Raw genomic sequence first — 23,696 nt, 5'->3', positions numbered from 1 at the left:
AAATATATCTCATCGCTCGTAAAAGCTAATTGCAAAGGAGGCATGAGACGCATGCACGAGTCACCGATGAATTTCCTATCGGCGATACAGAGTCATTACCGTTAATAAATAATGACTTACCGCGCGATTTCTCGATCTAGATATACGAGAAGCGTGATTATGAATTACATAAGAGGCTTTTATCAGCGCAACAGCGAGCTGCTTTCTCCGATGTCTGACCTGGATCTTTGACGGAGCCTGGATTCGGCCCTAGACACGCCGACTCGCGAGAATCCATTTCATCCGGGTGACACGGTACTTCTTCGTCATGCACGCGAGTGTATATGTATATATATATATATATATATACTGTCCGGAGACTCTCGCTCGATCGATCATTGCCTTCGATATACACAATACCACACTCCGTGCAGCACACTGGAATAAAACGTATACTCGCGACCATCGATCGCTCGCCACGTTCCAACAACGAAAGAAAATTCGAGCTGCAGTGTGCATGACGCAACGGAGAAATTCTTGGCCAGCCTTGGACGGCACGGGTGATGAGAAAAAGATTTATTGGTCGATTTGGCAAGAGTCGGACGATCCAGATGTCAAATGAAGCGCTGTAAGTCGTGGAAGGAAAGTTGTCGGTAATTTTCGTGACTCGCACCGAGTCGAGATGAACAATGAACAATCGATAGTGACGAAAGGCGAGATTATTATTCGCCATTGTTTTCTCGATGGCTCCGTCCTTATTTATTCAGAGGTCCAGCTCTATAGGATTATCTTCCACCGACACAGGACGACGATCTTCCGAGCAGAGATATACGATATACGCGCTCGCGCGAGGAGGGTGACTAAACAAATTAGCATAAGCTTGTGAAATGCATTCCTCCACGAGTATATACCAGGGAAGGACACTATATGCTACTTTTACTCTGGAGAGTCGTTTATCCGCGTGATCGATGCTCATAGACACCGCTCGCTCGCTCGCGACTGTCTCGCTGCGTGTTCCCTCCATCATGACTCTATGCTACGCCAACTATGCTACTTTCAAAACGCGGATAACGGTTTAGCAATGCGGTCATTGAACTTTGCTAGATGAAAAAAAAGCAGTAGTGGACGAAGAAGGAAAAATTATTATATAAATTCCACTCTCAATCGCAGAGTCTTCCTTCCATGTTCTATAATATTCTCTCGATCTACCGAATCCTCCTCGTATCGCTCTTTTGTACGAGTTTTCTTTCAGGGAGTATTTTCCAGTCGGAGTATCTCGAAGAGTCGGCGGTATTCGAGAGGAAACAGTGTGTTTTGTCATTATCGACTCGTTGCGGTACGTTGGTGAAAAACATGGATTCCATTAAGAGTACACATTGGTGATAGACCTTCCGTTATTTAATCATCGACTTTGCTTGCTTTGGTACTTCTATTTGTACACAGAGGCTATCTTATTATACGCCTTTTTGCAGCTGATGGCTGATTTTGCTATTGCTCGCCAGGGCGGTGGCTCGTCGATGCGTTTGCCGAGTCCGCATTCCGATTCCTTCTGCTTCAAGGTCGACCCACCTTTGGAATTCGCCGGTTCCGATACCGCGTAAACAAGTCTGCCGAATGACCGGCTTGACTTCTTGCACTTGGCTCACTTTCTAAGCTACCATCCGCCTGCGCTCCACGCTGCGAAAGAATGCTGTCATCGAGAACGGAAGTTGCGAGCGATCGACCAGTGAACGACACTTCCGCTCGATGCTCGCATAAAGAAGTCGTAACTGCGACCAGCTCGTGTATAATTTCTGATCACGCAGTCCTCTTGAAAAACTGTCCATGACACTGAACGACGATAGCCTTTCTCATCCTCTTCAAGTGCAATGTCCCCCAAACCTTCATTCCTACACACAAATTTCTGTTTATTTTTCTCGTAGCTCCTTCCCATTGATGAACGATAATTAGTTTTCTCTTTTTTTCAGACGGAGGACCAATATTTTTCCGTGGGATGCAAAATGAAGCTGGATTTTAACGGAGTGTTTCATTAACCATCGTCAACATGCACTCAGAGTGGCAGAAGGTGAGACGTCTATCAATTTTATTGTTTAAAATGAAATAATATCTTTGACATATCGTACGTCGATTGTCCGTAACTATATTTAATCGTGATATAAGAACGCGTTTAAAGCTGATAACTGTTGCAATAATTATCGTGAAATTGAATGTAATTCCCATGGAAATTCTTGAAGAAATCATCAAAGGGCAGGTTTCTATTATTCGTCGGTAATTTCACAATTGCGTCAGAATATTTACCTCGACACGCTCACGTGGATATTTAAGCATCGAGACATTTGGATAGCTATAGCGCAGAGTCAATGATCTGCACACACGCAATTGCGTCGCGACTAGTACTTTCCACTCGCACGAGTGAGGAAGCCACGCTCAACGCACTTGCGACACAAATGCTCTGCCCGCTTCTGATTTCCCATTTTTCACAGGCATTACCATTCAATTTACAATAAACACTCAAAGCGTGTTTTTTCGAGTATTGCGAATCGTTGTGAATAAGCAAGACCATAAAATCACTGTAGCAGTTACAACTAAATCTACCGACAGGAATTAACTTCTTACGGTGTAGCTCGAAATTCTTGGTAACGTAAAATCTTGGATCACTCGTCACGGACTGCAATCCCAGACCACGAAACGGACACTTTCGCCAATAATCGATGATAATTGACCGCAAGATTTTCGCCGAGAAACAAAAGTGAAAATCGCAACGTCGACGTCTGTCAGTCATTTAACAGGTTTATAATTACAAGAATAATAACAAAGGAAGGAAATTTGAACGGTGGTTGTCTGTTATGAGAAGAATGAATGAAACTCGCGATATTAATGATACCGCTAAGAAATATTTATCAGAATGAAAGAAGCACACCTATATATATACGTATATATAGGTATACACGCATCGTTAGTCGAAAAAGTAAACGGATCATGGATTCTCCGGAGTATAATAATAATGATGCACCGTGTTATGGAAGGATGAAACGGTTCTGCGAGCTTGGTGGGTTTTCGCCATCGACAGACTGGATGCTTTCGTGCAACCTGGCTCGTTAGAATCGTTTCCCGTTCGTGAATTGTCTAGCGTCTATACTGAAACGAGCTATACACGTAGGCGTACTCGTATTTAGCGCGTAATTTATATAAGAAGAGAGGCACGCTTGGTTCCACCCCAAAGCACTTCGATTCACTGGCGCCAGCACAATATGATTTTGCCTTTCTTGCAACAGTTGTATAAACACTGCACTCTTCATGAATCACCCTCAGTCCTTGCAGGAGTCTCCCAGCCAAAGGTGTCTAGCTCCGTGCTAATATTTTCATAAGAAAAGGAGAAGGGGGGGGGGGAGACCTCTCAATTTTTCCATCACGCTTCCTGGCTGCTCTTGGCGCGCGAGAGGGCCAATTAACTGGTGCTTTAATTAAAAAAACATATACGCCACTGCACGAACGAGGCAATTGTTGCGAACAAGAGGCTTCCACAAACTCCAGTGTTGCATCGAACATCCTTGCGTCCGGATCGTTTTTCCTCGTACACCGATAAATTTTCGGAACTCTCTGATAGTATATACATGTTTTCGAGGGTTAAGCTTGCGTACAGCAGCCCTTGGGGAGCGCGTGTTCTTCTCTCGACGTGGTCGACGGAAATGAAGGAAAAAGGAAAAGTGTAATTGTGTACGTTACATGTGTGTGTGTGTGTGTGTGTCTATGGTGATGTAAACAAGAAACGGTGAAATCGGATATATAGAATTGCGTAGTTGCGTTGTACGTAGGTGCATAGATGATAATTTCGAGGAGACCTTTATTTCTGCAGTGGGTTCGCGAGGCTATTGCACGCAGCCTGGCACAGAGATTGCATAAGGTGTTCAATGGATAAGGTCGTTGAATGATGTGCGCGAGGATCGAAGAGTAGAAAGCTTCGCGGTTCATCGAGAGTTCGGAGAACCGCACGGGAATGTGAGATTCGAAATATCTGTGTCCTCATCGTGATCGCATTCGAGGAACGACCGAAAGACCGTTAACGAATTCTACGTGAGCTGCACGGATTTTGCGAGCCTGCTGACCCAATGAGCTCGATAGACTCCTTCGTGACCTCCTAACTTCCTTCGCTAAAATTTAATATGCGCAGCGTCGTCGTGGCTCTTCGCGAACCACTCGGATCCCAATGCCGAAGACTCGTGCCACGGGTCAATGACAATAGGAACGCATCAACGTCTCTGAACTTTACCGAAAATAGAGTTCCGGTAGCCGAGATAACCTTGGTCGATGGTACCTTCGATGCTGCTGGATCGATCAACTTGGTTAAAATCTGCGAGCTTTTCGAAAGGATAGTGTACCGATAAGTCCTGTATATATAATTGTTTTTGAAAAAAGATTGCGAGTAGATTGTTAGCAATCTTTTATAAGTGAAGTGATTTCTATTTTGCGATGTCGCTGAATTGTTGGCCTATACGTGCTCAAAGACGTCACGTTTCTTTGATTTTCCACATGCACAGAGGAAGCTTCAGCGTAAAACCTCAAAACTGGTGTACAGTGTTGAAAACTTGTAGCTCGTTGGAGCGTTTGTTACGGTAAAGGGAAACTATAAAATTAACCGTGGTTGGGAAGCAACACACTGGAGCAATTCACCTGGGATACATCACACGCGACTCGAAGATAAATATTGATAACGTGATTTGCAAATTGGATGGTATCAGATCCCATCGCATTAAATCGTGACTTTAAAACGATCGGGTATTAGTTGACGATGAGATTGCACAGAGACCAATTACCGTGGGCGACACAAGTGAGTCAGGCTTAACCATTATTGGCCAATTGGGTAGATTGCGCCGTTTAACGAGCCAGCGAGTCAATGAGCGTCGTATTTTGAAATCGAAGACATGAGTTCCGCTGGGCAGAAGAAGCGAAAAGCCGATCGCGCGTCATCGGCGAGATCGTCGACCTCGAAGAATCAGTTTCCGTCGCGAAACCCACGCACGGAAGCTTTCTATGCGGGCCTCGAACCGTTATTTAGTCGACGCGCGTTGCATAATTCTTCTGGCCCAGACCCACATACGAATTCCTCGTCAAATTCCAAAAGGTCAGCGGAACGAAACACGAGGAAGCAGCAGCAAACTTCCGGTGCAACGAGAAGCCAGCCTACCGGAACTAGAAACGACAGCGAATCTGCAGCGTCAAGACTATCCGAGCAAGTTCCATTTTACACGATACCCCGAATGTCCTCGAGTTCCTTCCGGGACCAGGAAGCAACCGGAAGCAAAGACAGGAGAACAAGAAGAGACTCCAAATCGGAGGATCAGGATGGGTTCAACACAATTCCGAGGAATTTGGTCTCTAGAAAGGAAATCTTGAAGAGGCTCTCGACGAGGGAGGGTAATCCCAAGGTCATCGAGACTCTTCGAAATCAATGGAGACGACCATCGGTAACCAGAGTGGATGCTGAAGAGGAAAGACCGCGGACCCTACCCTCTATGGGGAAAAAATTGTTGAGAAACGTCGAGAGAAGTTCGTCCAGTAGCCAAGGGCTCCCGAAGAAGGTGTCCAGGCAGGATATTTTAAGGAGACGAGCTAGTCTGGAGGTATGCAGAAAGGACCCTAAACCGGAATCGTCACAGGTGAAAGGGGACACGAGGACCTCGGGCTTCTCGAAAAATAGTTCGAATCGTGGAAAACTACATGTTAGAGGAAGGGGAAAGGAGGACGAAGGCGAGACCAGGTCAGTCTGCGATTTTCTGGCAGTCACCAGCAAACTGCAGGATTTGACCCGTGGCCTTGTGCCAAGGCCATCGACGTTGCCAAAGATCGTTCATGCGTCAAAGTCGTCTAGACCGGCGACGAACGACTGGGTCGCCTCTAGACCGTCGAAGGACACGAGCAAGCAGGAGCCACCGATCTACGGCAAGATCCGCAGGAGGAAGTCGTCCTTGCCGGTTGCTTCTTTTCGTGATACCAATTTACACAAAAGCAAAGACAACTCCGAGGTGGACGCAGCGGCCGCTAAGTACGTCAGATATTTGCGAGATCCAGTCCCAGATGCTTCCTACCACCAATCGAGATCCTTACCGGATTACGGGTCGGCAGGAGACCCTAAGAAAGCGACGCTTTACGCGAAGGTCCACCGGAAAGCTTCCAGAATTCCCGATGGCTACGGTGGTAGGGACAGTCCTAGACAAGGATACGAACCGACCGGGATTCAGAGAGCGATATCGAGAAGAAGGATAATCGAAAATCTGATGGACATGGAGGACATGGGATCCTTGGACAGGAGAATACAGCGAGACTGCAACCAGGATGTCGTTCATGTGGAACAGGAGTCGATGTTGTTGGAGAGAGGCCCGAATAATTCGTACGATTATAATTACGTGCCGGTGAGTGGATACGATTCTCGACGAGCGTCGACCAGGCACGAGATTGAGTTACAGGAAAGTGAGAAGTTGCACAGTTGTGATGTTGATGGATCGATGGAGCCCGATGCGAGAAGCAGGATGTCCAGGATCACGAGAAGGGACGACCGGTCGGACGATAGATACAGATCAAAGTCGCAGAGCAGACTTTTCGAAAGTTTTCAATCCAAGCACAAGGATTTCCCCTCGGCAATTAGAATATCCTCGACTCTTCCTAATTACGTAAAGAACGCCAGGAAATCATCAGGGGCGCTGCACTCTATGATCCCTATCAGGATCGAGTCACGATACTTGGAACGACAACGCAAGCCTTCGAAGGAAAGCGCAGCAGCGCGTTCCAAGCAAATCAAACAAAAAGCCAATTGCACTGGCAAAACATCCTCGACGCACATCAGGGCTTACAGCGATGCCAACAGTGCCCGTTCGAATTCCCCTGCAACGTCATCATCGATATTCGGATTTTGCACGGGTAGAAGGAAGATGTACGCTCTTAATTCGGGAAGCTCTAGAAACAAAACGCCGGTCTATCTGGACTGGGATCTACGTGTGGTGCGAAAACTCAATACGCGTCGATTTTAATCACACACGACTAATTTCTTCAATGATTCGCAATTACCATAATAAATATACATTATTTTATCTTGCAGGGTGAACTGGTGTGGTTCGATCCTGGTGTCGGCCATGTCTTACCAGGAGAAGTGTTGGAGTACCATAGGGCTGCCAATGTACTGTCAGTTCAAGCTGTCATTGCTGGCAAGGTACGTTGTCGTTTACGAAATCGTTCATTGACCTTTTCAAACGTTGATAAATCGCTGTTGAGGAATTTTTGGGTTAAAGAGAGAGAGAGAGAGAGAGAGGCAGGTGCCGGGCATAGATTAGACTAATATATTTGTAAACACGACGTAGTCGGGTCCTATTATGAGTAAATAAATCGTTTGTCATAGATTATAGCATGAGTACGGACTATAGATCACGCGTGATATACACAGTGTGTATTATAGTGCTTCATTGGAATAGAAAGGTTGTGTAGGTTGGGCTAGAACGACCCTCCTCGGCTTAACAATACGGGTCTACCTAGAGGCATTGGAACAACCGGTTGGTCTGCGTTTCCTTAAAACGACTGGAACGTCAGCAAAGGCGACTGACCGATACTTCGCGCCTTGGCTCTTTCCCAATTCTCCATTTTCTTCAAGCACCAATCGCTCGATCATAATTAGTTTAAATACTTCACGTGTTTTATTTTATACAGGAAGCTATCGCATTGAAAAGTTGGAAAAGGAAGAATAAAGATTTAATCATCAATGATTCCAATTCGTTCTGATATTTCTTCAAGCGTTATAACATATTTACCTATAGCGGCATGAAAATGTAAAATGGATACCGCTGGATACTGAAATAATGGGTTAGTCGGTATCTTAACGATCGCGTGAACTTGATTTCCACGCGAAGAAACTGTGCGAGAGAAGAGAGGAAGCACGGAAAGTAGAAAAAGATGAAAGAGTTTCAATCTCGATCTCGTCTAACGGAGTATTCAAATGCAGAAGGCCAAAGCCCGGCTAGAAAGTTGAATCGAGCGGCGCGCGGCAGCGAATTATTCGAATACCTTGCATACTTCATGAGATACGACGAAAAACTTCCGCGAAAGTGGTCTGCAGGTGTCCTGCACTGAATATAATATTCCTCCCTGGTCAACGTTGCTCCCCGCTGGAAAATTCATACTCCAGCGAATTATGCGCCGCTCGGGCTGCTTCGCCTCTCCGCAGACTTTCCTGTTCCAAGGACACCGGCATTAATTATCATTTCTTAGGGTTTTCGTGCCGTGCGCGCGCGCAATAATCGTTTGACCACGCTTCGCTCGAGTCAGAGAGAAATCTCACCTATTTCTCTTCTCCCTTCCTCGCTCGAAGCAATGCATTATGGGTCATGGTAGACGTAAATAGATGACAGCGATGATTCCAATGCAATCGCATTGAATCATCAATAGGAATCGCGTGTCATAGTACGATTTATAAGAAAAGCATTTCTTCCTTTACGTTTCCTTTGCGATTCGCTACTGTTTCAAGTCTAGCTCCAACAGAGTGTCTGATTATATAGACGATGATACACATTGGCGTAGAGTATCGCTATTCTCAGATTTCTAATAAAATTTATTTGTCGATTTCGAAGAGACCCGAGGTGGTTCCACTTTTAAATTGATCATTGATATTTTATTCTATTGCTTTTGACGTCGATTAAATGCAAATTTTGATGAATTTGCTTCCTTCGCGTTCGGTGTGCCTCCTGATGTGCGTAGAACGATGGTGGCGACGCCAATGGAACTGCAAACTCAGGCTAGTATCCGGTTAGGTTTCACGTGAGTGGCTCTCGCGACTTATGTGAATTCGCACGAATCCTTCTTTTTTGCTAAACATTCTCTAGAGACTAAGTCGTAAGTATCGGGCAATCTGCGCAAAAAGTACCGAGGGAAGAAAGACTGCCAAGAAAGTTGTGGAAAAATAGTCGTTCTAAGCAGGTTACCTTCAAGAAAGCTGAGCAATATTGTCCTAAAATGCCCTGTTAATAACAATATATATCCCATTTAATTAAAATGATGTAGGTGAAGGTAGTTTGGAGTAAAAACACAATAAATATTTTTAATTGAAATATTTCTTTGAACAATATAGTTTTTCGCATGGATGAGAATTAGAAGTAGAGACTGATAAGAAATAATATATTAAATAGTAAAATAATTAGTTAAATTGAAATAAAAATTACTTAATTTAATTTTATCCGCAAGAAATGAGATATTTTTGATAGTTAGTCTGCGAAATATAATTCTGTTAAAGAAAACATATTTCATACTTTCGGAGTATAAAACTGATATTTTTGCATAAGAGCATAATATGGAAAACTCTATAGATTGACCTATTTTTTACCAGTGATGTTGTATTTAGCCCATCAGGCTGTCCAGTTTCGTACATTAATTAGTACTTATTGTTGCTGAGAAATGATAAGAATTTCAGGAACCACTGAAAAGGATACATCGAGACATGAGGAAAGCACTTGCCTTTGAGTCCAAGTCCAAACTTAAGAACGAACTCAATGTGGAAATCTCTCTATTGACTAATTTTCAACCGGTAATGTTAACTTTAGTCTAGGCTATCCAGTTTCGAGTATCGATATGTGCTTGTTACTGAGAAATGATAAGAATGTTAGGAACCACTGGAGAAGATACAGAAACGTGAAAAGAAAATTATCTTTCGGGTCCAAAACCGATGAAGCCTCATCCTGAAACACTTAGCACATTCCTGTGTCTAAATTTATACTTGATAGAACTATAACTCGATACGCCTCGAATTCTTTAAAGTCAACATTTGAAGTAACGATTAAAAAGTATTAAAATAAAAATTGATGTGATATAATTTTATTTTATAGCCTCAAGTTTTTACTCTTACAAATCTAAGTGGTGTAAAGCCAAGACAAGACCTCGGTCACAATGGAGTCGAGGATATGATTCAGTTAACGTAAGTCTTTCAATCTATAAAAAACTAAACGAGTTTTATATGTTCACGTGTAATAGAAAAAAAAATGTTATTTCAGCGATCTAAACGAAGCTTCGCTGCTATGGAATCTAAAAATACGCTACGACAAAGAATTGATTTATGTGAGTTTTGTTACAAGTAATTAAAGCTTTTAAAATGTGAAAGTATATCTTTATCGAGAGTCTTGCTAATCCCAAATTGCAAAATTGTAGACTTACACTGGAAGTATCCTAGTCGCGGTCAATCCGTACAAAATGTTTGATATTTATGGTTTGGAACAAGTGAAACTTTACGAAGGACGAATTCTTGGTACATTACCACCGTAAGTTACCTTCTTACGTTATACACAAAATGAAATATCTGAGTAATGCAAGCTAGTCAATTAAGCGTGAAATTTTTGTAGGCACCTTTTCGCCGTGGGCTCCTCCGCGTACAGTCAAGTAACTGCTTCGAACAATGCAAGTGCCAATCAAGTGGTGGTGATTTCCGGTGAATCAGGCTCTGGAAAGACCGAATCCACGAAATTAGTGATGCAATATCTGGCAGCGGTGAACCGGGCGCCTAGTAATCTGATCACCGAGCAGATTCTCGAAGCAGCACCCTTATTGGAAAGTTTCGGCAATGCCAAAACACCGAGAAACGATAATAGCAGCCGTTTTGGAAAATACTTGGAGGTTTTCTTCAGAGAGTAAGAAAGACTCATCGTATTTTCCAGCTAATGAAATCGTCCTTATCTTAATTCTCATTTGTATGTGATATCGTTTTCAGCGGAATCATCGTTGGAGGTAGAGTAACGCAATATCTCTTGGAAAAAAGTAGAATCGTTACTCAAGCAACGGAAGAAAGAAATTATCACGTTTTTTATGAACTACTGGCTGGTTTGGATCAGCAGCTTCGAGATAAATATGGTCTCCTTACACCGGATAAATATTTCTATTTGAATCAGGTAAGCTGGATCAGCATCAGCTGTATATACACCACAATGATGGAGCAGAAAAAGATTCTATCGTAACGTTGTATTAATGTTGTTTTTCTAGGGCGGAAGTTGCGAGATAGACGGTAAAAATGACACTCAGGATTTCAAGGCTCTGCTCTCGGCGATGCAGGTTTTGGGATTTACGTCCGAGGAACAAGATACGATATTTAAGATCCTAGCAAGCGTGCTGCATCTAGGAAACGTGTATTTCCATCGTAAACAAATGAGGCACGGTCAGGAAGGAGTGGAAGTTGGATCTGACGCGGAGATTCGATGGGCAGCCCATTTGCTGCAAGTTAATGCCGATGGCATAATAAGAGCATTGACTACCAAAACCACGGAAGCAAGGAACGAAAGAGTTTTGACAGCTTTGAACATAGATCAAGCCTTGGATGCTCGCGATGCATTCGCCAAAGCTCTGTACAGCTCGCTTTTCTCGTGGCTGGTAGCTCGTGTCAATCACATCGTTTACAAAGGCACGAAACAAACTGCAGCCATTTCGATTCTCGACATCTTCGGCTTTGAAAACTTTGCGGAGAACAGCTTCGAGCAATTGTGCATCAACTACGCCAATGAGAATCTTCAATTTTATTTCAACAAACACATATTCAAGCTGGAGCAACAAGAATACGCCAAGGAGAAAATTGATTGGACTACCATAAGTTATACGGTATGCAGCATGGAATTTGTAATAGTATACTTCTCGCGATAACTAAATTAATTCTTGAATAATCGAAGAATTCTGATTTTACCTCGTAGGATAATCTTCCGGTGATTCACCTGATTGCCAAAAAGCCTGTAGGCATTCTTCATCTATTGGACGACGAGAGTAACTTCCCCAAAGCAACGGATCTGTCATTCTTGGAGAAGTGCCATTACAACCATGCACTGAGTGAGCTGTATTCTCGACCGAGAATGAATTCTGCTGAATTTGCCATAAAGCATTATGCCGGGCAAGTGTGGTACAACGTTGAAGGATTTCTAGATAAAAATAGAGATACGCTGAGGTCTGATGTTGTGGAATTGCTCATCAGCAGTAAAATTTCGGTAAGTCTTATCTGGGACAAACAGCACAGAATTATGTACGTCAAAGATTACCGTTTCATTTTAAACGTTCGCTTTAGATGGTAAGCAAAATGTTCCAACACGTGAGAACCACACACGAAGCAAACAAGACTGTTAATAAGCCCAATGGAAGGTTTGTTACTATGAAACCTCGAACGCCAACGGTATCAGCCAGATTTCACGATAGTCTTCAGCAGCTACTAGAATCTATGTCTCAGTATGTGGAACGGGTACCAAACCCATGAATAAATATTAATGAAGTCTATTTTGGTCTATTGATTATCAATTTTTCCAGGTGCAATCCATGGTTCGTTCGATGCATTAAACCCAACACGGAGAAAGCACCGATGAAGTTCGACATGCCTTGCGTTCTTGAGCAGCTGCGCTATACTGGAATGCTGGAAACTATTCGTATCAGAAAAACGGGATACCCTGTTCGTCTTCTATTCAGTCATTTCGTAGATCGGTACAGATATCTAGTTCCCACCCATTTACCACGAGGAGCACCCAACAAGGAGCTATGCAGAATAATTCTAGAAAAAGCAGCACCATTGGAAGCTCAAACACAATACCAGTTAGGACTTACCAGAGTATTTCTAAGAGAATCCTTGGAGAGAACGCTGGAATACAACAGAGCATTGATTTTAGAGAGAGCCGCAATTACCGTTCAAAGGTATTCACAGCGTATCTGTGTAAAATATGACAAGATTGATTAATCGAGTTTCAATAAAGCTAGATCAATAATTTTCTTGCTATTTTATTAGATACACCAGAGGATTTTTAGCTAGAAGAAGATTCTTGAACATTTCGCGAAGCACGGTTCTGATTCAAGCGATTTATCGTGGTTACCGCGAGAGGAAGAAGTTCCGAGCACTGAAGAAAGGAACATTGATGGCTCAGAAAATGTATCGGGGTAAAAAGGAAAGGGAAAAGTTCAAGGTTCTTAAGGAAGAAATGGCAAAAAGGGCAGAGATTGAGAGGGCTAGTAGAGAACGAGCTAAAGCCAAACAACAAAAAGAGGAACAAGAACGAGCATCTCGAGCTGTGGCTGGTGTCAATCACCTCGAGATACCTGCAGAATTAGCTTTCATCTACAGTAAACTCGATGGTAAGTTTTAACGATTTTACTTAAATGCTCGCATTACATCGTGTTTTCCTACATTAAACTTCGATTAATTTTTAGATTGGCAACCCACTCATACCGAAAGAAATCTTCTGAAGGTCGTTGGCCAAGTGGTTCCCCTACCTCTCATGTACAAGCTACCATCGGACATCGACCAGTACCAATTTTCCAAATTCACCAATATTTATTTCAAGAGTCACATTTTCGGAATGAAGCGAGAACCGATCAAAACGCCATTCCTGGCGAAAGCTCGCGATCAAGACTATAGCGATTCTTTAATGATGTTTAAAATGATTCTACGCTTCATGAATGAAAATAACTTGAGCGGAAAGAGAGAGCAAGCGTTGGGGGATTATATCGTCAATAAAGGTATCGTGAATGAGAAGCTGAGAGATGAAATTCTGTGCCAGCTTGCCAATCAAACCTGGAAAAATGACAACGACGCTAATAAGGAAAGAGGATGGCTATTACTGTCAAATTGCTTATCCGCTTTCCAGCCGAGTCCAACTCTCTTCAAGTATCTCCTCAAGTAAGTTGCACAATAATAGAAACTCGAATTTGGTTGATAATCCTTTTTACTGTACGGCTCGTTTCATTATTTTATAGATACGTATCTGATCATGCATATAATGGGTACAAAGCATTCTGCCAACGCAAGCTATTGCAAGGTGAAAGGACGGTGCTTCGAATAATGAGCAATAACCAGCAGACATTCCATAGTGTACCGAGGAATTACCCTCCGTGTGTACTGGAATGGCGAGCAAATAGAAACCGTGTAAACATGGCTCTGACTGTAGGATTTTACGACGGTGCGTGTGATAAGATTTAAGACTTCAACTTAATATATATCCTACATCTTTCCTCTCTGTTCTACGCTATACTAACTAAGACGCTCTTATTAGGAGAGACAACCACGTGCGCCGTTGATTCTTGGACCTCGTGCGAGGAATTGGGAAATCTTGCAGTTCAGAATCACGGGGTGGAGAACAGTGGCTGGACAATAACTCTCTGGAACCAGCTCGATGGTCTAGATGCTATCGTCACAGAGACTAACGGTTTTGACTACGTTCTCGATTTAATTACCGAAATGGAATTGGCCCCTGCTTTCCCAGCGGCGAAACACATGTTCCTCGAGCAGAGGAAAAATAGTTTTCCGCCGATAAAGAAACGGGAGGTGAGTCCAACAGTTAGTTCGTTATCCGATCGAATAGAATCGATAGTTCAATTTTAAACGTTACCGGATTATTATTATTATATATTAATATCATTGCAGCATACGCAAGTTATTCGAGAGCTTGAACAGGAAATGGACATACCTGTTCTGAAAACCTTCCAACCTCTGGAGAGGAAAACTGTGCCAAAAATTGTGGATAAACCAGTTGAACCGGAAATACAATCACCAAGACGACCGGCGGTTCCTCCACCTCAACCACCAGTCTCCAAGACCCCGGCAAGTGTAAACCTTCGGGGACAGTACTCGTGTACTTTTTGTCGTAAAAACTGTCTTGATCAATGATTAATTTATTATCGCAGATGAGGAAGCAGTCGCACGAGCCCATATTAGAGTCCAGCGCGGAAATGGGACTGTCCAGGAAATCGGCGTTGAACGACCGTTACTTTGAAAAGGAAAAACAGCGCAGTCGAAGCTTGGATAATTTACTTCAATCAGAAGTAGCTCCCTCGCCAAACAAGCTTGCTAATCTTGGCCTTTCTTCGTCCAAGTTGAACGAACGATATCATAGCTTGGAGAGAATCGGCGAAACGGCCGCTGTTAGCAATGTGGAGTACATGACGAGAACTGAAATTTCGCAAGAAAGAAAGTACAGTAGGATCACAAGAACGACCGAGCCTAACATCGAGGAGGAGGATCTCACGATAGACTTTGAGTATCCGGATATTCAGTCTGTCAGTCAAACTGGCAGATCCGAGGATGATAAAAACAGTTACATCAGATCGCAGAGCAGATTTATCAAATCTCAGTATCCTGGTAAGTGATGCCTTCATTCTGCATCTCCTTGGACTTAAATTAAACTTGATTGGAATTAATGGATTGCAATTTGGTTCTTACAGGAAAACGAGCGCAGCCTGGAAGTCAGTCCAGTCGAGCTTACATCGAGAAAAGTGAATATGGGGTGAAATCTTCGGCAATGTCCGATACCAGCGAAGCACCTTCCCTTGCGTCTCACGTGAGAAGAGTAAGGGTACCTAGTCAAGCTTCGGACGTCGATCAATTCTTGGACGAGCTCTTCATGCCTGTCTTGGATGGAAATCTGGACGAGCTGTCGGATGCCAGAAGCTTAGCTGCCAGCATAAAAGGAACTGCGACGGAAGACGAGGTTAAATCTAATGAAGATTCTTTGAACGATTTTCTCAGTTCATTGATCAGCGATGGACACCGAGAAGTTGTACACGCTAAGGAATTGGCTAAAAGAATCAAAGGGGGTGGTAACATGGACATACCGAATCAGAATTCAGCGTACAATTTTAATCCTTTGGCACCGGGTATGATATCCCCACCTATGATGATGCCAATGTTCGGTTCACCCCAACAAGTGTCCTCCTCTCAAAATGCCAACCTCAATTTGAATGCTGGCTTCATGCCCATTCCAATCTACAGCATGCAGGGCCTGAATCTGCCTCATCCAAATTCACCTCCAAATGCAAACGGTGATATTGCTACTTATCAACAAAATTTACAACGAGCATTCCTACAAAGTGCCATGGCACAAAATATTCAAATACAACAGCAGCTTCTCGCACAGAATCAAGCACTACAACAACTGCTGGTTCAGAGTCCTCAGAATTCTGGCCAAACGGTATGGGAATATTTTATTATTATTTTCTGTAATACATTTTTCTATTTGTATACTATAGTTTAACAATATTTTCAACCAGAAAACCTTCAAGGATACTGAGGACGATGAGTCTTGGGCTGCTGAAAAACGAGGACCACTGTCTCAATCGACGCCGAACAGCCAACGTCAGGACACCGTGACTGTCAAGGCTCAGATACACAGATCACAGAGTCCACCTAGAAAGAACGTTGATAATCTGAGGAAGACTGGAATCGAGTATAACGCTCGTAAGATAAGCGTGGACAGGAAAGCATCTGGGAAGCTGGCAAATTCGCAAGAATTAAAAAGAACCAGCTCCAATAAGAGCAACGTACAGAGCAACTTCACGAATGTTCTGAGCGAATTGAAAAATCGAAAGAGCAGCATTGACGGTAGTCCTGTGAATGGTACCAGCAACAAAGGGGTGCCACCACCTCCACCGATGCCACCCCCTCTGGAATCTCACGATCCATCCGAGTCCAGACCGTTCCTGGATCCCTATGGAAGAGCCAAAACCGTCCGTATTGGAAAGTGGAGGTAACGTATGATTTAACGAGCATGATTTAAGCGTCTTTAAAGGAACATAAACGTATTGGTTTTGATCGGAATGGAAAGTAGGTTGCGATAAATGAGCAATTGTAACGTTATGTTGTCTCGTTAGATGGCCACCGCCAAGCGACTCTAACGAGGCTCAAGGACAAGACAGCTTCATAGAATTTAAAATGCGCCAACAACAGCAGCAAAGGAAAATCACTCCCCATTATCAAGAATATCAGGATGACGGTGGACCAATTATGGAAGGTGGTGTGGAGTGGGAGGAATTTGAGATCGAAAATATTGTAACTACCGAAGAGAGGTCAACGATCGTTCACGCAGTGGCGAGTGTGACGAAGATTGAGAATGGTTACAAGGAGGAAGGCGAGAAAAAGAAGAAGAAATCTAAGTAAGTGGTGGTGATCTTAATTTCTTGGGACGACAGTTGTATTAATTTCTAATTGGTTGATTTACCAAACGTAGATCGAGTTTGGAGATCGGTGCACAACGTCCATCGCCAGGGAGCATTGGCAAACTGAAGCTGAGCTCTGAGATGAGACAAAGATTGGAAAAAGTAACTGCCAATCACAGCGTAAGATCGACAAAGACGACGGAGAAGCCAGCGCTGCCTCGAGAGGATGGCAAAGTGAAGAGGTTGGAGGATAACAGAAAACTATTGTTGGAACAGCAGTTGGGTAAATAGTGGGAATTTTTTAATTATCGATTGAGTAATCAGCATTCGTCTGAGGATTGATGTTCTTCCGAAGGTGGTAGGTGGGACGATTATGCCTCGACTGTCGACGATGCTCAAAGCGTAACTTCCAAAGGAACTACCGACATGATGACGCAAGCTCAGGTAGTTAAAACACAAATTGAGAGGATGGAGAGGCCAGTTCCACCACCTCCACCGATATCACCGCCGCAACCTCCTAGTCCAAGAGGTGGGAGCATGTACAGCAATGGGTAAGTTCATTGACACATTTCTATTGGGTAAAGATAATTAGCATCAACATCTACATTAATCACGTTCGCTTTTCAGTCAATCTGGAGTACCTCAACCCAGATCACCACCCGCACCAGTGGAGCCCAAGACAAGAGACAATTTCAGAACTTCGCCAGACTCCGATAATTTCGATCACTTCCCGAAGAACAAACGAGATATGTTCAGCCAGAGTCGCGATATCTTCGCGTCCCAGCAACATCTTCGGGAGAACCACGAGTACAAGAACGAAATTGACAAATCTCGCTCGCAGGATTCGAAGAAGGAATTCTACGGCAAGGACAGCATAGATATCGGCAGCTCCGCCAGAGACAGAAATTCAGATTTCGACTCTCGCCGAGATCTGAACTCGGACATCTTCGAGACAAAATATTCCAGGGACATTTTCGAGAATCCCAATGCGAAACGCGATCCGTTCGGCATGACGAGGGACGTTTCTCCAAAGTCGAGGGACAGTTTCGGCATGCCATCTCCTCGGGATTTCGGTGTCGTGGCGAATACCAGGGAGTCCTTCTCGGTGGCTAGACAAAGCTTCAAAAAAATGGATCGTGACGATAGAAGGTCGAGCGTGGCTTCGACTCAGCGTACGGATAAAATGGAGAGAATCGAAATCGACGAATGGCCAGAGTTCTTAAAGCCAGTTTTGCCTCCGGCTGAGAAGCCGGAGATTGAAAAAGTGCAGGAGGTGATTAATACCAAGCTATACCCACAGACTTCCTCGGCTCACTTTACATATAATAGAGTCACGTGGACACTGCGAGTTAAGAAAGAAGTATTCGCACCTAACGAGGCTTTGAACAGTCCTTTGGCGTTGCATCTGGTCTTCTGCCAAGTGGCTTATGATGTTCTCGCCACTTGCAGCATTAGGATTACCAAAGAGGACAGGCAAAACATGCTGAAGATGCTGGACAACTATGGAGTGACGCTCGATAACTTACAGAGCACTCAGCATAAGATCACTATAAAGAAGAATATCGTCGACATGGCTAAACAGTGGCCTCTGTATTTTGCACGAATTTTCCCAGTCTCGGTAAGCATTCTATCAAAATAACCACCTAAACCATAAGACTATCTTCTCTAATTCCTCCCAATTGTACAGATTGGTCCTCAACATCCGGAGACCCAACATTTGGCAGTTTCTCATCACGGACTCCGTTTGGTGAAACGCGCGTCCAACGGTGATTTGGTGATTCTTGAAACTTTACCATTGGAGGACATAGTGTCGGTGAGTCCTGCACGATCCGGTGTGTGCGTTCTGCAAATTTCATCCGGTGTGAGACTCCCCCTCCACACGAACCGAGCTCCACAACTTGCAGAGATGATCAGCAAATACATCAGACTGGTGAGTGAAAGCTTCTGGTTTTATTTAATTCACTGCAACGACATTTTGGAATCATTGCATACAAATTGCGCGAAGATCTAATATGACAATGTGAAAATTGTCGTGAGATTTTTTGCATGAACGTGATTGGTGAAAGTCGCGTTAACTGCCATCGTGGCCTGTTAATTATTTTCGTGCTTTAGTAAAAGACATCTGGCGCGGATCGACGTACTAGAACCGGGATGCTCGATCCCTGATTATAAGTTTCTTTCTGTCCATAAGAGGAATGTCAATTGCTGATTAAAAAGCAGGTACACGTGTAGTGACATAACGTTGCTTACATCTCAATGACAAAAGTGTGGTTTTTCCTTGGTTTTTCTGGTAAAATCGATTCGTGAAAGTTCGGTTTAAATAACGACTTTCTAGCTCGCGTTATAGTTGTCGCCGAGTCTTTCCGTAAGGCAGTGGTTGCTCAAAAGGCCACAATTGCGAGCTATTTGGAGGAGACACAGCGAGATTAAGTATATATATAAACAGCATTCCTGGGTGCATAATGAAGATAGCGCGACGTGAAATAATATATGATAATTGCATATTAAAAAATCTTGCTCATCCGCGCACGAAGGAGCGCAAAACGTTTTAATCCTGGCTTTTCCTTGCGGTGGAATTGGCGGTGTCAGTGCCGTGGAATTTTTCCCGACGATCGATCGTTTTATCTTCCCTCTATCTCCGATCGTCGAAGGTCAGCCGGTAGATCCAGGAGGATCTTGCGCAATTAATCGGCCGTCCGGTTAAGCAAGGCGAACGCACGCCTGGAAATTGGTATATGCGTGCAATGCAGCAAAGCAAAAAGGATATAGCAGAATGGAATAGAGTGGAGTAGAGTAGAGTAGGATAGAAATAGATGTGGCCAGAGGCAAAATACTCGAAGCGACAGCCAAGGCATTCCACGATAATGCGTGGGTAGCGAAAAGCAAACCTACGATTTCCCTGGCATCATTCGGGATAACGACGTCCCCAGGGATGCGTCTCAGCGCGTGTCGACGGAACGTCAAATATACTGCAAGAGTCAATCGACCATCGGCAGAAAATACCCGTTATAATACACTTTGTTGCTACTGTTAGTTTCACACAAGTATATAGATATGTCCTTAACGGTGCTCTCTTCGACTTTTTACCTCGACGCTGCAATTTTCCTCCCGTATTTTCGTCTGGAACTATCAGCTGTTCTTGCATAACTCGACCGATTTCCGATCGACGTATTTCGAGCGGTACTATATAATATAATACCGCGCCCACCTTTTGCTCTCCTGTAAATTAATCTCCTTTATATTTACGATCGACAACGCCTCGCCGTGCGCATTTCTCAGCCAATTAATAACCGGCCATTCTCCTATGCGGAATTCACTCGAACCAGTCGGGGAGTGATTTGGCGCGAGGAATTCCTTCTGCTATCCATCGTCTTGGCTGATTATATCCTCCTAGGAATCCAGAAATATACGAAAGAAAATAGTGCCGCTTCACCGTTATTTCGAAATCGATTTTGACCCCTCGACCCCGATCGGACAGTGTCCTCTGATTGAGCCTCGCGTGTGGTAGGTGTCGAGTTATCGCCCGGAGGCATTTACCAATCAATGATCTGCTCGATTTTTCTTTTCGGTATTCCGAAATCGGTGCATCATCGGTGTACATATATATATATATATATATATATATATATATATAGTATTAGAGTACGTGCAAGTGTGAGTTGGTTTGAGCTCTCGTGCGAGGCGAGAACATGGAGGCGGGGAAAAAGAGTCGGAGAAGAAGGAAGGAGGCATTGGCCAGCACATATGACCACTCGACCACTCACTGGAAATGCAACTTACACTAGGCGTTGCCCTCGGGTTACGTTCCGCCGTATCGTGCCGTTATAATTTCCGGCTCCGATCGTTGCTAATTAGACTCGAACCTCGACCGACGCGACGACGCGACGCTAGCGCGGCGGATTTTCAAAAAATCAGAAATTCCATGAAAGCCGATCGAGAAAGGAAAATACGTCGAGCGATAATAAATTAACGACGCGCACCTTGGAAATAGGAAATCCTGTCTATGCTATATTCGTGCAACGAGGTTGTATCACTATGCGATTACGACGTGCGGCAGAAATTCCACGAATATCTTATCTCCTCCCTGTGAAAAATCATTTCAAGCTTTCGATCATAGAATTCCCGAGTTTTCGAGTGCATCGGTATCTTTGTCATAATTAAATTCATTAAAATCATTGGAATGTTGCCAGCTGGGTTGTACTTCATGAGAATGGCAAGTTAATTGAGCTTTATTGCGCGTAGCTTTCCGAGTATTATCCGTCGTAGGTATATACCCATTGCCAACTCGTATGAGCCCTGTAGTCTTAGTCCTCGTTCCGTTTGGCCGAATACATATTGCAGCCACTGCATTGTGCAAAAACTCACTTTCCGCGCAACGTCGTCGTTGCTTTAGGTGTGACAAAAGGGACAGCAGCAATAAAGACTTTATTTATCGTTAATCAGCACATTTCGTATACCGTGTGCTATTTGCTCTCTCTCTCTCTCTCTCTCTCTCTCTCTCTTCCTGAAAAAATTCTACTTTCACATTTCTCGTGGCCCATAGAGCTCATTATTATGTCGATCAATCCTGCAACGGTATGCACGATCCCTTTTTAGGCCACCACAGTGGTATGTACATAAGTGTATTTTCAATAGAGTCTTATAGAGCAAAAACATCTGGATCGCAAGAGAGCTATGCGTGTGCCGCTTACGCGTTTCCATACATGCAGGATATGTTTACCATTGAATGTTCTGCCAGCACGAATCTTTGAAAGAAAGAACTGGCGAATTCAAGCGTGACGAAACAGCTTGTAAAGTTCTATACCATTATTACCCCTCTATAAAAATAGGATCAAGAAACATGAAAATAATAACGCCATCTAAATTACTCATGTTCAATTCTGTCAAGGTCGAGTGATTTATTTATAATTATATACCAAGTGGAAGACGTGGAATTGTGGGAATGTTAAGGTCAGTTTCGAGTCACCACTGCAGCGTGGTCCAAACGATTGTGTGCGAGAGGAAGGATGCTTCGATACGAAAATAAAACGGTGATAATAATAAGCTTTCGATATTATGCAAATCCAGGGTGCAACGGTTGTGCACAATAATAACCGCACTGCATATTTCGCAAGGATCGATCGTTGCAAAGAGTCACTGGTAAAAAGATTGACGAAGAAAAGTTAGCATTGGTCGCGCGGGTAACGTCGACAGAATTGCATGGCACAAGCAAGATCCCTTGGCCTTTCTCTCGTTACAGGAATCCATGTATAATCTGGCAGCGTTAGTGCACGAGACACGAAATCGCGTAAACACCTTATTCGCGAAGGAATCGCCGAGTCCCTGCATACGTGCGCATCTTGCACCGTGATGTGATGTGCACTGCACATCCGCAAACCACAAGCCCCCCCCCCCCCCCGCCCCTCCACTGTACTCTCCACGAGAAATCCGATCTCTCTCGACGAACACAAGAGTACAGTGAGTATCGCATCGTGATTCGTGACGCGTGGTTTTACCTCGCTGCTGCAAATATTACTCGACACAATCTTAGCGTTTATTTGTGGAAAGAAGAGCAGGGTTAAGAAAGTTCATCCGGTCAGAGGCTCTTACCGGTCGCTTCCGATGGTGAATCGAACTCGAGTCGTGGACTGACACACTTTTCCATGCTTTTCAGGAACGAACGTTACGAAGGTCAAGCGAGGTCACGCTTTTACCTTCGCCAGCCGGCGCTCAGGAGGACTCTCGCTTTCCTCGTCGCGCATCAAAACCGATAGTGCGCGGCGAAATTTTATTCGCTCGGATTTATTACACCGGGAACCCTTTTCGTGTATATATATTACACCTAACGAAAGGTCGTTCGAGACTTTATTGCCTTGTCGTCGTTCCAGTCGCGTGAAATTATTGTCTCTCCATTCGGGACTTGATTAACTATAATAACATCGTGTTCCAAACTTGTAATTATAAGTCTTGTGTTACGTTAGCCCTATCGAGAGTCCTCACCAAAGAGCTTTCTCTTCCGCGCATTTAACCGTGAAAGGTCAAGGATTCATTCGAGAATATCCCCTTTGTTTTATATCGAAGAAACAAACAGTCGATTCTCGATTCGTTTAAAAATGTTCTTATAACGATAGTGAAGGGGGGTTGTGTTTGCTTCGAATCATCGAGTTCAGGAGACTCGCTTGTTAACCGGAAACGACGCCTTCTTCTTGTATTATACGTGGCGCTTGGAAGCCGGAAGTCCCTTGAATCGTCAATGATCCAGCAGCAATCTTTATTACGATCCCTCAGCATCTGTTTCAAATAATCAATCCTGTTCTTTTTGTTCTTATCGATCTTCGACATATTCTCGATGCTTCGATTCTGGTCGTTGGAACATCCAGCTCCTCGTTCATCGCCTTAATGCCCCGTCACCGTTTCTCCATTTTTTTTTCTCATTTACAAACGCATCGCGTGACGACGGCGCACTGGTATAAAATATCAGAAATTACATACCTTAATATTTTATCGTGTTTTCTTGCCTTACGCAACGTCCAAGCGTGAATACGCTAAATAGCGTGATATTTCAAAGGAAAGTTGGGAATATTGACGCGGCGGTGCGGCGCGTTCATCAAAGTTTGGAAATCGTTTGTGTAATGCACGCACGGGAGAGGGACGCGGAATGGTAGAGTGATCTCAACATGGAAATAACTCTGGGGACCGTAGAGTTTTCCGTTAACCGGTTTTTCCTCCCGTCGAAGCGTGCCTTTTCAGATCAAACGTTGCAGAAGCCAGCAGAAGAGATTTCGCCAGGTTTTTTTCTGCCATCGTCGATAAAAACAAGAAAGGCG

The 23,696-nt window shown here is 43.8% G+C and overlaps 1 protein-coding gene across 1 annotated transcript in view; it reads left to right on the top strand.

The window, feature by feature from the left end:
- Positions 1-23,696, top strand: part of Myo10A (Myosin 10A) — a 38,507-nt gene that overhangs the window by 2,691 nt on the left and 12,120 nt on the right. The window contains exons 2-25 of the mRNA XM_066728212.1: positions 1,947-2,044; positions 7,073-7,183; positions 9,840-9,928; positions 10,005-10,068; positions 10,159-10,268; positions 10,350-10,634; positions 10,715-10,892; positions 10,984-11,592; positions 11,682-11,969; positions 12,047-12,204; positions 12,283-12,660; positions 12,752-13,095; positions 13,171-13,639; positions 13,717-13,919; positions 14,013-14,284; positions 14,384-14,560; positions 14,644-15,097; positions 15,181-15,926; positions 16,006-16,481; positions 16,606-16,887; positions 16,962-17,173; positions 17,246-17,441; positions 17,518-18,508; positions 18,578-18,820. Coding sequence (XP_066584309.1) covers positions 2,024-2,044; positions 7,073-7,183; positions 9,840-9,928; positions 10,005-10,068; positions 10,159-10,268; positions 10,350-10,634; positions 10,715-10,892; positions 10,984-11,592; positions 11,682-11,969; positions 12,047-12,204; positions 12,283-12,660; positions 12,752-13,095; positions 13,171-13,639; positions 13,717-13,919; positions 14,013-14,284; positions 14,384-14,560; positions 14,644-15,097; positions 15,181-15,926; positions 16,006-16,481; positions 16,606-16,887; positions 16,962-17,173; positions 17,246-17,441; positions 17,518-18,508; positions 18,578-18,820 — 7,356 coding nt within the window. The 5' untranslated portion in view covers positions 1,947-2,023. The remainder of the gene's footprint in view (positions 1-1,946; positions 2,045-7,072; positions 7,184-9,839; positions 9,929-10,004; positions 10,069-10,158; positions 10,269-10,349; positions 10,635-10,714; positions 10,893-10,983; positions 11,593-11,681; positions 11,970-12,046; positions 12,205-12,282; positions 12,661-12,751; positions 13,096-13,170; positions 13,640-13,716; positions 13,920-14,012; positions 14,285-14,383; positions 14,561-14,643; positions 15,098-15,180; positions 15,927-16,005; positions 16,482-16,605; positions 16,888-16,961; positions 17,174-17,245; positions 17,442-17,517; positions 18,509-18,577; positions 18,821-23,696) is intronic.

The sequence above is a fragment of the Prorops nasuta genome, unplaced genomic scaffold (genome assembly GCF_024137725.1).
Source record: "Prorops nasuta isolate Cenicafe-Biocafe unplaced genomic scaffold, Cenicafe_Pnas_1.2 PNAS00006, whole genome shotgun sequence".
NCBI lineage: Eukaryota > Metazoa > Arthropoda > Insecta > Hymenoptera > Bethylidae > Prorops > Prorops nasuta.
The sequence above is the reverse complement of the archived record's forward strand: the minus strand, read 5'-3'. Positions and strand labels throughout refer to the sequence as shown.